This window comes from Plecotus auritus, assembly GCF_963455305.1.
Source record: "Plecotus auritus genome assembly, chromosome: 8".
NCBI classification, from domain to species: domain Eukaryota; kingdom Metazoa; phylum Chordata; class Mammalia; order Chiroptera; family Vespertilionidae; genus Plecotus; species Plecotus auritus.
Window position 1 is genome coordinate 5,460,214 of NC_137782.1, and position 16,207 is coordinate 5,476,420.

Genomic DNA, 16,207 nt, shown 5'->3' on the forward strand with positions numbered 1-16,207 from the left:
CAACCAACTTATTCAACCAGGACAAGTCCTAAAGCAGCTTTTAAGATGTATACACTTCTCCTAAAACTGGCCTACTCTTCAGAAGACCAATGAAGAAGACCAGTTAATGAGAATTTCACTGTACTAATAAAGCGTCGACGACAACAAGACAGTCTTTCTAAAAGAAAATAAAGGGAAGACAGGAATGTTTTGATCTGTGGTGACCATAACACAAATTTGGCAAATAACTGGGAAGGACTTTATAGAAGCATGGGTAAGGTTAAATTAAGAATCTGTATGTTAGATATGAAAAAATGCTCAAAGTCACTAATCATCCAAGAGATGCAAATCAAAAGGACAATGAGGTCCCATCTCACACCTGTCAGAATGGCTACCATCCACAAATCAACAAATGACAAGTGCTGGCGAGGATACGGACAAAAAGGAACCCTCGTGCACTGCTGGTGGGAATGCAGAGTGGCAGGGGTCCTCAAACTTTTTAAACGGGGCCAGTTCACTGTCCCTCAGACCGTTGGAGGGCCGGACTATAGTTTAAAAAAAAACCTATGAACAAATTCCTATGCGCACTGCAGGCCCGGGACGAGTCGGCTGCTAAGCAGGACAGGCAGCGGCACCCGGCGGGCCGGATAAATGTCCTCGGCGGGCCGCATGTGGCCCGCGGGCCGTAGTTTGAGGACGCCTGCAGAGTGGTGCAGCCATTATGGAGAACAGTATGGAGTTTCCTCAAAAAACTAAAAATGGAACTCCAATTTGACCCAGTGTTCCCACTCCTAGGAATGTACCCTAAAAAACCGGAAACACCCATCAGGAAGAATGTATGCACCCCTATGTTCATAGCAGCACAATTCTCAATAGCCAAGATCTGGAAACATCCCAGGTGCCCATCAGTAGACGAGTGGATAAAAAAGCTGTGGTACATCCACACCATGGAACACTATACAGCCGTAAAAAAGAAGGATCCCTTACCCTTTGAGACAGCCTGGAGGGACCCGGAGAGTATCATGCTCAGTGAAATAAGTCAGTCAGAGAAAGACAAGTATCACATGATCTCACTCATATGTGAGATCTAAGTAACAAACTGATGAATGGAGTGGATCCAGAGACATGGAAGCGTGGAACAGAGTGGGAATCTCAGAGGGAAGGTGGGGGAGGGTGGGTGGGTGGGAGGCAATCAATCCAAGACCTTGTATGCAGATATGCATGGCCCATGGCCACAGACAATGGGGTGCTGAAGGCCTCAGGTGGGGGGAGGCAGGGAGAAGGAGGCTGTACAGGGCCAATGGGGGGGGGGGGGAAGGGGGATATATGTAATACTTCCAACAATAAAGAATTGTTTAAAAAAAAGAACCGATATGTTAGTCTTGAATTTTTAGAAGGGTCTGAAAGTATGACCTACCTTAATATGCATTTTAGGAAAAAGCGTCTGTGGCTGGGAGGTAAGCCCGTCCCATCATGTAGTATGTGTGTGTGTGTGTGTGTGTGTGTGTGTGTGTTGTTTACAGGGGCATACAATGAAGAACTGCTGACACAAACTAAATCTTTAACTTTAACTGCTTAAAGGGAGAATACAGAGGATAAATCAACTGACAACCCGCCATTGAACCCTTCAGAGAGGCACCCCAGCTTTCTCAGGAGACGATGGGAGCAGGCGTGAAGAAACACAGTACTTGCACCCCTTCACACCCGTCTTACCTCATGCATTTGGCCTGCTGCTTCCATTTTAACCCTAGGTAGTTCTAATGAACATTCGTCCAGAAAATATTTTTAAAAGACCAATGAAGCAGCCCTAACTGGTGTGGCTCAGTGGATAGAGCGTCAGCCTGCGGACTCAAGGGTCCCGGGTTCGATTCCGGTCAAGGGCATGTACCTTGGTTGCGGGCACATCCCCAGTGGGAGGTGTGCAGGAGGCAGCTGATCGATGTTTCTCTCTCATCGATGTTTCTCTCTATCCCTCTCCCTTCCTCTCTGTAAGAAGCAATAAAATATATTTTTTTAAAAAGACAAGAGCAGCTACTAATTTCTAATTTTGTAAATTCTCCTTTAGCCCCTAAAAAGTCCATAAAATGATTAAGAACCTTCGATAACGAAAAACAATAAGTATTTTCTAGACACAGTTGGAAAACATTTTAGGAATTAGAATAAACATTAGAAAGGCGGGGGGGCAGAACAGCTACTATGAATAAAATATTCTTTTGTAGTTAATTTATCTTAAATACAAGAGAATTGGAAAAGTACAAGCTGCTTTTCTATTTTGTTGGATTCAGGTAAGCAAGAATTCACTTGAGTCTCTTTGGACAAAACCCTCATCACTTTTTCTTTTTTTTTTTACAGAGAGGAAGAGAGAGGGATAGAGAGCTAGAAACATCAATGAGAGAGAAGCATCGATCAGCTGCCTCCTGCACACTCCCCACTGGGGATGTGCCCGCAACCAAGGTACATGCCCTTGACCGGAATCGAACCCGGGACCTTTCAGTCCGCAGGCCGACGGCTCTATCCACTGAGCCAAACTGGTTAGGACAACCCTCACCACTTTTATGTAGGTCTCGGACCTTTATGGATCCTAGAATAGAATGTGCCAGTCTTGGCTCGAGCAGTGAAAGGACTTTGGGAGGAGACACCCTCATCTTTAACAGGGAGTTACCTGGAGGCAAAAGCAGAGCTTGGAGACTTGGTCACTGCTGTGACTACAAGGCTCAGAGGCAAAAGCAGAGCCAGCTTAGGCGGGAAGCAATCTTACCTGTACCGTTGAGTGTCGTGTTCTTGTTTGTGTAAAGCCTGATCATATGGCCTATTGTTTTCACGTTTTCTCTCAACATTATTCCTCGGGCTTGTACCATAAAGAGATACGTGTTGGCTATAAAAGGAAAAGAGAGAGAATATCATGGCTCAGTAAGCTTTCTTTTTTTTTTTTTTTTTATTAAATATATTTTATTGATATTTTTACAGAGAGGAAAGGAGAGGGATAGAGAGCTAGAAACATCGATGAGAGAGAAACATCGATCAGCTGCCTCCTGCACACCTCCTACTGGGGATGTGCCCGCAACCAAGGTACATGCCCTTGACCGGAATCGAACCCGGGACCCTTCAGTCCGCAGGCCGACGCTCTATCCACTGAGCCAAACCGGTTTCGGCAAGCTTTCTTTTTAAATTTAATAAAATACTCAGAATTGGGAAACTGCCCAATAAACCCAAACTGACCTAATTAACATGTTCAAAGGGAAAACAGAAATATAAAATGACTATTTCTAAATTCTCAAAAACTTACCAAAACACTGCTTTTTAAAAATAAAAGTGAAAAAATTAAAGTAGTGATATCTATCAAATAGAATAAGACTGAATGACCAAGTAGAAATATCATAATGAATTCCTTTATCAATTATTTTCTACTATAAAACATACTTAGAAATTTCAAAGAGGCATTCTATTACAAGTATGCAATCATCTATACCAATAAAAGGGTAATATGCAAATTGGTCATGACACCCTCACTGTTAACAACCGAACAGCAGGCTGCGTGGGGCGACCAGGCCAGCAGGGGGGTTAGCGAGGGATGAACCAACGACTGACCAGCAGGCTGCGTGGGGTGACCAGGCCAGCATGGAGGGCAGTGAGGGGCAACCAGGCCAGCGGGGGGTGGGGGGCAATTACGGGAAACCAAGCCAGCAGAGGGGCAGTTAGGGGCAATCAGGCAGGCAGGCAGGTGAGCAGTTAGGAGCCAGCGGTCCCACATTGTGAGAGGGATATCCTGGATTGGAGAGGGTGCAGGCTGGGCTGAGGGGACCCCCCTCCCACCGTGCATGAATTTCGTGCACCGGGCCTCTAGTCTATATATATAAAAGCCTAAGTGACCGGCCAGTAGCTACGATGCACACTGACCACCAGGGCGCAGACACCCAACGCAGGAGCTGCCGAGTGACAGCAACTTTGCAGAGTGCCCTTTCGCACTCCGGGACCCCTTGGGGGATGTCGGACTGCCGGTTTTGGCCCAATCCCCGCAGGCCAGGCCGAAGCACCCCACCTGCCAGAGGGACCCCACTCACTCCGCAGACACCCTTCGAGCCCCGGCGCCACCCCAGGTGCAGCCGGCTGGGGAGGGACCGCGGGAAGTTGGCTCCAGGGCGTGTCCAGCACATCTCGCCCAGTCCTGCCCCACCGGCCACCTTCTAATTAATTTACTTTCAATGTGCACAAATCTGTGCACCGGGCCTCTAGTATAGCTATAAAATGTACTTTCACTAATTCTATGTGAATTCCCTCAAACCGAAAAATGCCACAGAGACGAGGATCCCCTACCTAATCATAATATGTCCTAAATCACCGTCATACCCAGTATGGATATGGAGCTTGCAAATTCTCAAAGTGTTGGTTGGGGCTGCATGGGGCAGGATTATCTAGAATCAATATCTATTTTGATCCTTTCTCTCTACAGTTAATTACTTGAACTTTCACACTCCCTTTGACTCGCAAATCTACCTACCAGGATTGTAAAAAAAAGCAGACAAAATCATAGTGTGCATTTTCAAAATTGGTCAATGTAATTCTTTGTGGTAAGTGCTTTAAAAATAGGCCCCTCGTTTCTTTTTTGGCAGAAACTGGTAAATTGACAAAGATTACAAAAAGCCCTGCCTCCTGAGATGCCACATCTTCTCTCCTGGTGCGGACTTTGCTGGCGCATAACCTGGGCAGCTCACTGGGTTTCCGTTTCCTCATCTAAAATCGTCAATACAGCCCAGCCAGCCTGGCTCAGTGGCTGAGCATCGACCTATGAACCAGGAGGTCACGGTTCAATTCCCGGTCAGGGCACTTGTGGGCTTGATCCAGGAGGCAGCCGATCAATAATTCTCTCTCATCACTGATATTTCTCTCTCTCTCTCCCTCTCCCTTCCTCTCTGAAATCAATAAAAATATATTTTAAAAAAATAAAACAATCAATACTGCCCTACATGTTCTCTGAAGCCCCTTCTACTCTAAGTGCTCCGTCCACAAAGCCCCCAAATCATAAGCTCCAATCAGACAAGGGAAGGGGGCTTCTTACCGTGGACAAACCAAGGAAGTGCCAGGCTCAGTTCATTAGGGACTCTTTCAGTTTTAAGATAAGCTGCCTCTCAACGGTCACGACATCCTCGGAAAAAATGGATGCCGATGGAAAAACTGGAAACGCCAACTACGTATCTGGGCCCCGTTCCACTTCCTCAAGAGGGGCTAGACCAGGGGTGGGCAAACTTTTTGACTCGAGGGCCACAATGGGTTCTTAAACTGGACCGGAGGGCCGGAACAAAAGCATGGATGGAGTGTTTGTGTGAACTAATATAAATTCAAAGGAAAGGAGCGGAGGGGAGAGCAAGAGAACCCTCCGCTCTTTCGGCTCCGCGGGCCGGTTAGAACAGCCGAACGGCCGGTTCCGGCCCGCGGGCCGTAGTTTGCCCACGGCTGGGCTAGACAGACGAGCTGCCTGCATTGCCTGCTGCCTCCTTTCCTGTTTTTTACATAAATGTGATCTTGCTCAAAGTGCAAAGAGGCAGAGAGGAAATAAAACGAGCACAGAAAATAGAGTAAATAACACTTTCCCTTTCACCTTCAACTCAGGGAAGAGAAACGGATCCAGGTTCACAGACGCTCTACCTCCATCATCTTTACCAGCCTGTCTGCGTCCTCTCTGAAAGCAGTCCTATCATTAGGTCCGACTTGCCTGGGCTTGAAAGTGTTACCTTGGATGACAGACACTACATGTTTTTATTACAGTTTTGCTCCTGAGTGGACTTTAAGAGCAAAAAAAAATAAGAGGCAGTGAAAAACAAAGACAGGAAGAAGGGCCAACCAAAAATGTGGGTAAATGGTCAATAAAAGCCAAACTGACCTTAGCCAGTCCACCTAAACCAGGGGTGGGCAAACTTTTTGACTCGAGGGCCACAATGGGTTCTTAAACTGGACCGGAGGGCCGGAACAAAAGCATGGATGGAGTGTTTGTGTGAACTAATATAAATTCAAAGTAAAGGAGCGGAGGGGAGAGCAAAAGAACCCTCCACTCTTTCGGCTCCGCGGGCCAGATAGAACAGCCGAACGGGCTGGATCCGGCCCGCGGGCCGTAGTTTGCCCACGGCTGACCTAAACCAAGATCTCAAGTTCAAATGAAACGATGAAGGAAAAGAACATCCAACAGATGACCAGTTTACAACACGTTGGATCATTTCATTACTAAGGTGCACATGAAGCTGGTGATCAGGGATGTCAGTACCTTACAGTGTTTGTTCTGCCTCCGACTGTAAAAAGGAGGCAGCCGTGGGGTAGCAGGACCGAGCCGAGGGCGAGGCCACGGCCAATCCCGCTTCCCAGGCCTCAGAACCAGCACGGGCCTCACCAAGGATAGACCAGGTAAGAACACATGTGCATGATGTGTGACCGGGAAACAGAACTTTAAAAAACTATATGGCTTTTGCTTCTAATGAACATACCTTTCCTATAAAGAAAATGGTTTTACATCTTGAAACCAAGTCAAATTTAAGTAGCAGGGAAAAGATCTGGGATAGAAAAAGAGAGTCAAATTTTCCTAAAATCTCTCAAAATGCCAGGTAACAAAACTGTTCATTAAAAAAATGATGGCTGATGGCACCTGGGACAAAGGTGAAACATTGACCAAAAGAACGCACTATTCACTCTTCATCAGATCTACGTGAGAAAAAACAGAGCAAGACAGCTACCTCTCCAGATGGGAAGCCTGTGAGTCTATTTAAATCATCCTATATAATAAAGAGATAATATGCAAATTGACCATCATTCCAACACACAAGATGGCTGCCCCCATGTGGATACAAGATGACCAGCAGGGGAGGGCAGTTGAGGGCGATCAGGCCAGCAGGGGAGGAGAGTTAGGGGCAACCAGTTCGGCAGGGGAGGGCAGTTAGGGGCAATTGGGCCAGCAGGGGAGCAGTTAGACATTGATCAGGCTGGCAGGGGAGTGGTTAGGGGGTGATCAGGCTGGCAGGCAGAAGCGGTTAGGGGCAATCAGGCAGGCAGGCAGGCAGGCAGGCAGGCGAGCGGTTGGGAGCCAGCAGTCCTGGATTGTTACAGTTTTGCTCCTGAGTGGACTTTAAGAGCAAAAAATGAATCAAGGAGTCCCAGATTGGAGAGGGTGCAGGCTGGGCTGAGGGACACACACACACACACACACACACACACACACACGTGCACGAATTTCATGCACCAGGCCTCTAGTGTACACACACGTGCACCAATTTCGTGCACCAGGCCTCTAGTGTACACACACGTGCACCAATTTCGTGCACCAGGCCTCTAGTTGAGTCACATTCCTCAGGTTCATTGTCCTCAGGGGCTCAGTCCCTAAAGATCCAAACCCACTGGGAAAGGAAGCTGCGGTTAAGCAGAAAGTCCTGCTAACAGGAAAAAAGGAATGTGTCCAACGCTGCGAGCCACACCAAACCAGCAGGAAAATGGCTTAAATTGTCTGGTTTCCAAACATCATAAAACTAAGTGAACCCACACTCAAGTAGCCATATGCCTCCTTCTCCTTAATACAAAGTGTAAGGTCCGACTGGCACGCCAGTGAGTGAGAGGAAACTCTTGTCTAACATTTCTATTCCTACTCACAAGAAACTACCAACAGGCAAACCTCCCCCAGCTGTGCCTTTAGTCCAGCCGTGGGCAAACTACGGCCCGCGGGCCGGATCCGGCTGTTCTATCTGGCCCGCAGAGCCAAAAGAGCGGAGGGTTCTCATGCTCTCCCCTCCGCTCCTTTACTTTGAATTTATATTAGTTCACACAAACACTCCATCCATGCTTTTGTTCCGGCCCTCCGGTCCAGTTTAAGAACCCATGGTGGCCCTCGAGTCAAAAAGTTTGCCCACCCCTGCTTTAGTCTCAGCACAACCAGAAATACACCAAAACGACTCCTGCTTAACCAAAGCCAGCTGTGTTCTCTAATGTAGCTCATTTGCTACCTGTCTTTGCATTGTGAGACAGAAATTTAACTTATTCACTATTCCTGCTTCCCAGGGGAAGAAAAACTAGGACAACTTAAAAAACACACACAAAAAAAAACCTTAAAAAATCAACAGTTTACAGCAGCTGCTAGGCCTCCTTCCCTGGGTTTGTGTGGAAAGAGATTTATGAACCTGCTTCACGCTCAACTTGAGAAAACGAAGGCCGGGCCAGTGCGGCTCAGGGATTGAGCATCGACCTATGAACCAGGAGGTCACGCTTTGATTCCCGGTCAGGGAACATGCCCAGTTACGGGCTCGATCCCCAGGAGGGGGCGTGTTCTCTCTCATCATTGATGCTTCTATCTCCCTCTCCCTTCCTCTCTGATACCAATAAAAATAAAAATTAAAAAAAAAAGAAGCACATTTGCTATTACTGTCTCCCCACCCCCTTCCACATGCAGCTCTGTCCAGTGAGACGGTGCCAGTGTACAGCGATCTGAGCTCTAAAGGATTCACACACAGCCCCCTCTGATCCCGACACCCATGTCCATAACCACTGGGACACACAGCCGCGGGTCCCTTAACCACAGTCAGTCACGGGGAGGGCTGACTCTGAGGGAGGCCGTGCCGGTTCGGCATTCTGGCACGCAGTTATCCATTTTATAAATGCAGGGCTGGAGCTAAGAAAGAGGGGCTGGAGATACGATTTGGGGAGACACTCATAGGAAAGTAAAAGTGGGGACTGCTGGCGAATTACCACAGGGAAGTTACCTAAAAAGGAGAGAAGCAGGTGAAGCTCAGATGCGGACGTGGGGACAGACCACAGACGGGAGGCACAGAGAGGAAAGGCCCCAGGCCAGTCCGTCTGCGGTTGAAGGCAGCGAGGGAGGAAGGGCACACGCCTAGGTCTCGGGTTCCATCCCTGGTTAGGGCTCCTGAAGGAGGGAAGCAACTGATGGGTCTCTCTCTCTCTCTCTCTCTCTCTCTCTCTCTCTCTCTCTCTCTCTCTTCCTCTCTAGAACCAATGGAAACATGTTCTTGGGTGAGGATTAAATTTTTTTTTCTTTACTTTTCCAATAATCTTATTAAAGAAGTTCAGGGTGTAAAGACGTGTTTACTCAGCAAATATTTATTGAGTGCCTCCCATCTGCCAAGCAGTTTTCCTCTATAAAAATCAAAACCCTGAAGAAGCATAAACCACCCAGAACATCGAAGTACTTTTGCGCCAACCAGATCATCCGTTCAAGGGAGGTTCAGGTTAGCTGGGAGTTCCAACAGTAGATCCTGAATCTACGAGTCTGAAACACTACCACAGGCAGCCACCGGCACTGTCCCGTTAATTCACTGTCATTTACCGAAAGTAAACACGTAGCTTCTTCCGAGGACAAGGGGGCCAAAGAGTTAAGCATTGTAACCCAATACACTGGAGAAAAGCGGGGCCAGAAGGAAATGAGCGAATCGGGGGAGGAAGAACGCAGACAATTCAATCGAGTTTCAGAATCGAATCAGTAGGGAAATTTACTTAAGGAAATTACAGAGTAAAAGGTCAAACTCTAAATTAAGCCCCCAGAAACATTACATAATTATGGAAATTAAACAGAGGCCCGGTGCACGAAATTCGTGCATGGGGGGGGGAGGAGGGGAGTTGTCCCTTAACCCAGCCTGCACCCTCTCCAATCTGAGACCCCTTGAGGGTTTAAACGGGCGGTTGGACATCCCTCTCACAATCCAGGACTGCTGGCTCCCAACTGCTCACCTGCCTCTGCCTGATTGCCCCTAACTGCTTCTGCCTGCCAGCCTGATCACCCCCTAACTATTCCCCTGCCAGCCTGATCGACGCCTAACTGCTCCCTAGCCAGACCGATTGCCTTCCCCTGCTGGCCTGGTCACCCCTAACTGCCCTCCCCTGCCAGTCTGGTTGCCCCTAACTGTCCTCCCCTGCAGGCCTGGTCTCCCCCAACTGCCCTCCTCTGCTGGCCTGGTCTCCCCCATCTGCCCTCCCCTGCTGGCCTGGTCACCCCTAACTGCCCTCCCCTGACAGCCTGGTAACCCCCAACTGCCCTCCCCTGCTGGCCTGGTCTCCCCCAACTGCCCTCCTCTGCTGGCCTGGTCATCCCTAACTGCCCTCTCTGCTGGCCTGATCGCCCACAACTGCCCTCCCCTGCAGGCCTGGGCCCCCGCCCCAGGCCTGGTACCCCCCAACTGCCCTCCCCTGCCAGTCTGGTCACCCACAACTGCCCTCCCCTGCAGGCCTGGTAACCCCCAACTGCCCTCCTCTGCTGGCCTGGTCACCCCTAACTGCCCTCTCTGCTGGCCTGATCGCCCACAACTGCCCTCCCCTGCAGGCCTGGGTCCCTGCCCCAGGCCTGGTACCCCCCAACTGCCCTCCCCTGCAGGCCCGGTCTCCCCCCAACTGCCCTCCCCTGCTGGCCTGGTCTCCTCCAACTTCCCTCCCTGCTGGCCTGATCGCCCACAACTGCCCTCCCCTACAGGCCTGGGTCCCCCCCAACTGCCATACCCTGCAGGCCTGGTCCCCCTCAACTGCCCTCCCTGCTGGCCTGGCCCCCCCAACTGCCCTCCCCTGCTGGCCTGGTCCCCCCCAACTGCCCTCCCCTGCAGGCCTGGTCCCCCCCAACTGCCCTCTCCTTCAGACCTTCCCCCCCAACTGTCCTCCCCTGCAGGCCTGGCCCCCCCCCACTGCCCTCCCCTGCAGGCCTGGTCCCTCCCAACTGCCCTCCCCCGCTGGCCATCTTGTGGTGGCCATCTTTGACCACATGGGGGTGGCCATCTTGTGCCTTGGAGTGACGGTCAATTTGCATATTACTCTTTTATTAGATAGGATGGTTCCAGAGTACCTGAGGTGAGTGTGAAATGAGTCTCAATCCACTAACAAATCCTATCACGAGAAAACATATAAGCGAGACCGATCTGAACTATATGCTCCACCATCGTCCCCAACTTCCCTGTGTTTTCACAATTAAAATACCTTTCTCAATTTCAAATCACTTGTCCACGAAAAAAAAAAAATGACAGGGGGTCGGGGCGCACGGCATGGGGGCCTGCAGGGGCCCTGTGGTCTGTGTCCATTGATTAGGCTTACATGCATGCATATAAGTCCTTTGGTTGATCTCTTCCCTTCATCCCCACTGTCCCCTACCTTCCCTGAGGTTTGACGGTCTGATCGATGTTTCTCTGTCTCTGGATCTATTTTTGTTCATCAGTTTATGTTCATTATATTCCACAAATGAGTGAGATCATGTGATATTTATCTTTCTCTGCCTGGCTTATTTCACTTAGCATAATGCTCTCCATCTCCATCCATGTTGTTGCAAATGGTAGGAATTCCTTCTTTTTACCACAGCGTAGTATTCCATTGTGTAGATGTACCACAGGTTTTTAATCCACTCATCTGCTGATGGGCACTTAGGCTGTTTCCAAATCTTAGCTATGGTGAATTGTGCTGCTATGAACATAGGGGTGCATATATCCATTCTGATTCGTGTTTCTAGTTTCTTGGAATATATTCCTAGAAGTGGGATCACTGGGTCAAATGGGAGTTCCATTTTTAGTTTTTTGAGGAAACTCCATACTGTTCTCCACAGTGGCTGCACCAGTCTGCATCCCCACAAGCAGTGCATGAGGGTTCCTTTTTCTCCACATCCTCGCCAGCACTTGTCATTTGTTGATTTGTTGATAATAGCCATTCTGGCAGGTGTGAGATGGGACCGCATTGTTGTTTTGATTTGCATCTCTCGGATAATTAGTGACTTTGAGCATGTTTTCATATGTCTCTTGGCCTTCCTTTCGTCTTCTTTTGAAAAGTGTCTATTTAGATCAGTTGCCCATTTTTTTATTGGGTTGTTTATCTTCTTTTTGTTAAGCTGCATGAGTTCCCTGTAAATGTTGGAGATTAAACCCTTATCGTTGATATCACTGGCAAATATGTTCTCCCATGCAGTGGGCTTTCTTGTTGTTTTATTGATTGCAACAGTTCTTGCATATTGATTTTGCACCCTGCAACTTGACTGGATTTGTTAATGAATTCTGGCAGTTTTTTGATAGAGTCTTTATGTTTTTCTGCATATGTAACCACACCATCCACCAATGGTGACCATTTTACGTTTTCCTTTCCAGTTGGGATGCTTTTATTTCTTTCTTTCTCCTAATTGCTCTGGCCACGACTTCCAATACTATATTGAATAAAAGTGGAAAGAGTGGGCATCCTTGTCCCGGTCCTGGTGTAAGGAAAAGCTCTCAGCTTTGCAATTCTGAGTATGATGACAGCTGTCAGCTGTCTTAGATGGCCTTTATCATACTGAGGTATGTTCAGTCTATACCAGGGGTGGGCAAACTTTTTGACTCGAGGGCCACATTGGGTTCTTAAACTGGACTGGAGGGCCGGAACAAAAGCATGGATGGAGTGTTTGTGTGAACTAATATAAATTCAAAGTAAAGGAGCGGAGGGGAGAGCAAGAGAACCCTCCACTCTTTCGGCTCCGCGGGCCGGATAGAACAGCCGAACGGGCCAGATCCGGCCCACGGGCCGTAGTTTGCCCACGGCTGGTCTATACCCACTCTGTCAAGAGGCTTTATCTTAAATGGATGTTGAATTTTATCCAATGCCCGCCTTTCCTTCTCTTTCTTTACAACACGGCTATCCTGCTAGCGTGGGGTTGGGATGCGCGGCCAGCCACCTATACTTTCCAGGGTGTCAACCCCACTGACTCCCATTTGGGACTGGACAGTAAAAAGGGTGGCAGAGCCTCATGGGAAACTTTTCAAACGACACGTGGGCCTTCTTCCAATTCCAACGTAACCCCTATCATTCCACACTGAAGAGTCACTGACTTAGGGACTCACTTCTGCTTGCCGGAGTTAGTTTTATGACCCAGGTGTGAGAGGTGAGAAGCGGATAGGTACCATTCACCTTTATGCTGAAGACGCCCAGATCTCTCTCCTGAGCCCTCATTTCCCTCCGCCTACTGACAAGTTCTTCCTGGGGACCCTACACTGCAACTACTCACATCCTCCCGACTCTGCCCTGACCCAACTATGACCTCGATCACATACTAATCCTCTAGTGTCTGAGCCACTGAAACAGCTTCCTCCCCGCCACGGGTTCTGCCTTCCATACCCCACGACAGAAAAACTGCTCTAAAACAGAGGGCTGGCCCCTGTGGCTCAGCCGTCCATGCACCTAAAGGTTGTCAGTTCACTTCCCCATAGGGGCACGTACCCGATCAATCGAAGTTTCCCTCTCTTTCTAAAAATCGCTAAAAAGATTTTTTTAATAAGTAAATAAATAAAACAGAGGACTACATTATTCCCCTGTGCCCAGCTGCTGGTGTTTCCTGCAACACAGAGGACCCCAAAGTTTAGCGTGAGATACATGGCAAGTTAGAAAGGCCCAGGAGAAATGACCACCACTGGGACCTAAAGCAAAACCACCCTTTATGGGGATGACCCGAGGGAAGGGGGGTGAGGGAGGTAGAAGAAGGCCAAGGGGAAATAAATGGCGATGGAAGGAGACTTGGGATGGTAAACACACAGTATAATGTACCGTACAGATGACGTACTGTAGAATCGTATCCCTGAAGCCTGTGTAATTTTATTAACCAATGTCACCCCAATAAATTCAGCTTTAAAAACGAGTCCTGCCGAAACCGGTTTGGCTCAGTGGATAGAGCGTCGGCCTGCGGACTGAAGGGTCCCAGGTTCAATTCCGGTCAAGGGCATGTACCTTGGTTGCAGGCACATCCCCAGTAGGGGGTGTGCAGGAGGCAGCTGATCGATGTTTCTCTCTCATCGATGTTTCTAGCTCTCTATCCCTCTCCCTTCCTCTCTGTAAAAAATCAATAAAATATATTTTTAAAAAGAAAAAAAAAAAAAAACGAGTCCTGAAAGGTGACATACAGAGGAGAGCACTCGGTGAGGAAAACACTGAAAGGACCTTTGAAACACAGGTCAGATGAGAACGGATCAAACCGAACACAGCAGGCTCGTCCGCCCGCCGGGGCCAGGAGGCTGAAGGTCTGCGGGAAGAACGCTGCAGGGCAACCAGAGACTTTCCTTCCGGGCCAAGAGAAACCCAGCCAAACGGCCAGGGGCCTCTGGGCAAGGACCCAGCCACCCACCCTCTCCCACAGCACACACACGTGCACAGGTGCCCCTGCACCCTGCCCGCCCATCGCCAGCTCCACCAGTCCCTGCAGGCACAGCCCCCTGGAGGCCAAATAACGAAGCACTCGGGCAATGATTCCTTCCAAGGGCCCGTGAGCATTCAACCCAACCAGATTCCACCTTTTACTCCAAGAAGGGCCCTGGCTGGTGTGGCTCAGTGGATAGAGCATCGGCCGTCAGACCGAAGGGTCCCGGGTGGGATTCCGGTCAAGGGCACATGCCGGGTTGCAGGCTTGATCCCCAGTGGGGGGTGTGCAGGAGGCAGCTGATCAGAGATTCTCTCTCACCATTGATGTTTCTCTCCCTCTCTCCCTCTCTCTCTCCCCCTTCCTCTCTGAAATCAATAAAAAGATATTTTAAAAAAGAATAAAGCAGCCTGTCAGCTATTGAGGACTCAGGTGAGTCAAAGGAACAGTGACACCCACTTCCAGGGAGGTTACCCTCTTCCCCATGCCTCTGCCCCGATTCCAGGCACCTGGACGCCTTTCGGAGCCACCGGCAGCTTTGAGAAAGCCGTGTGGGCCAACACCAGTTTTCCTCCGCCAGGAAGTGCAAGGGCCTCACGAGCCAGAACACTAGGCTGGGCAGGACAGCCCGAGCCTCTTCCCGGTCTGGCCCTCTACACCCCATAAGGAGTAGCCAGATGGAAATGCTCCCCTTTTCTGGAACCCCAAGCTGTTCCCTCTGACTAGAATTCCTGATTCGGTCCAGACAAATCCTATCTATCCGCAAGGACCCACGGCCCACACCACTTCCTCTGGAAATCTTTCAGCAGCCCTCACTGCCCCCCCCCTTCAGCCTGCCCCCCCCCCCTCCCCCGCATGCTTTAAGGATTGGCTCCAGCTCTTTCACAGCTCAGCCCATTGTCAGGGAGGACAGGAACTGTGTGTGGAGGGCAGGAAGCGTGTGTGGAGGACAGGAACCGTGTGCGGGGGGCAGGAACTGTGTGTGGAGGGCAGGAACCGTGTGTGGGGGGCAGGAACCGTGTGTGGAGGGCAGGAACTGTGTGTCGGGGGCAGGAACTGTGTGTGGAGGACAGGAACTGTGTGTGGAGGACAGGAACCGTGTGTGGAGGGCAGGAACTGTGTGTGGAGGACAGGAACTGTGTGTGGAGGGCAGGAACTGTGTGTGGAGGACAGGAACCGTGTGTGGAGGGCAGGGACCGTGTGTGGAGGGCAGGAACTGTGTGTGGAGGGCAGGGACCGTGTGTGGAGGGCAGGACGCGTGTGTGGAGGGCAGGAACTGTGTGCAGGGAGCAGGGACCGTGTGTGGAGGACAGGAACCGTGTGTGGAGGGCAGGGACCGTGTGTGGAGGGCAGGACGCGTGTGTGGAGGGCAGGAACTGTGTGCAGGGAGCAGGGACCGTGTGTGGAGGGCAGGAACCGTGTGTGGAGGGCAGGGACCGTGTGTGGAGGGCAGGAAGCGTGTGTGGAGGGCAGGAAGCGTGTGTGGAGGGCAGGAAGCGTGTGTGGAGGGCAGGAAGCGTGTGTGGAGGGCAGGAAGCGTGTGCGGAGGGCAGGAAGCGTGTGCGGGGGGCAGGAACCGTGTGTGGGGGGCAGGAACCGTGTGTGGGGGGCAGGGACCGTGTGTGGGGGGCAGGGACCGTGTGTGGGGGGCAGGGACCGTGTGTGGGGGGCAGGGACCGTGTGTGGGGGGCAGGGACAGTGTGTGGAGGGCAGGGACCGTGTGTGGAGGGCAGGGACCGTGTGTGGAGGGCAGGGACCGTGTGTGGAGGGCAGGGACCGTGTGTGGAGGGCAGGAACTGTGTGTGGGGGGCAGGAACTGTGTGCGGGGGGCAGGAACTGTGTGTGGGGGGCAGGAACTGTGTGTGGGGGGCAGGAACTGCGTCTCTGTCCCCTCTCTGCCTCCCAGCCCCACACAATGCCTGGCCCACCGAGGCTCCCTGCTCCTGTTGGCTGGATGAACCTGCACCGAGGCTCACCTGCTCCTTTAACGCGATCGATGGCAGGAAAATGAGTGGTTGTGCCGGAGGTTGTACTGGGAACCGCTCTCCTACGAACTGGAATCCCATTCCCAACCCCGCCGGCTTCCCCGGGAGGAAACAGCGCGCACCATTTTGCGATCGATCG

At 50.6% G+C, this 16,207-nt stretch overlaps 1 protein-coding gene across 2 annotated transcripts in view; it reads right to left on the reverse strand.

The window, feature by feature from the left end:
* B4GALT6 (beta-1,4-galactosyltransferase 6) overlaps positions 1 to 16,207 on the reverse strand; it is a 57,282-nt gene that overhangs the window by 36,014 nt on the left and 5,061 nt on the right. For both annotated transcript variants that reach the window (XM_080685961.1, XM_080685960.1), the window contains exon 2: positions 2,738 to 2,854. In XM_080685961.1, the coding sequence (XP_080542087.1) occupies positions 2,738 to 2,854 (117 nt within the window). The remainder of the gene's footprint in view (positions 1 to 2,737; positions 2,855 to 16,207) is intronic.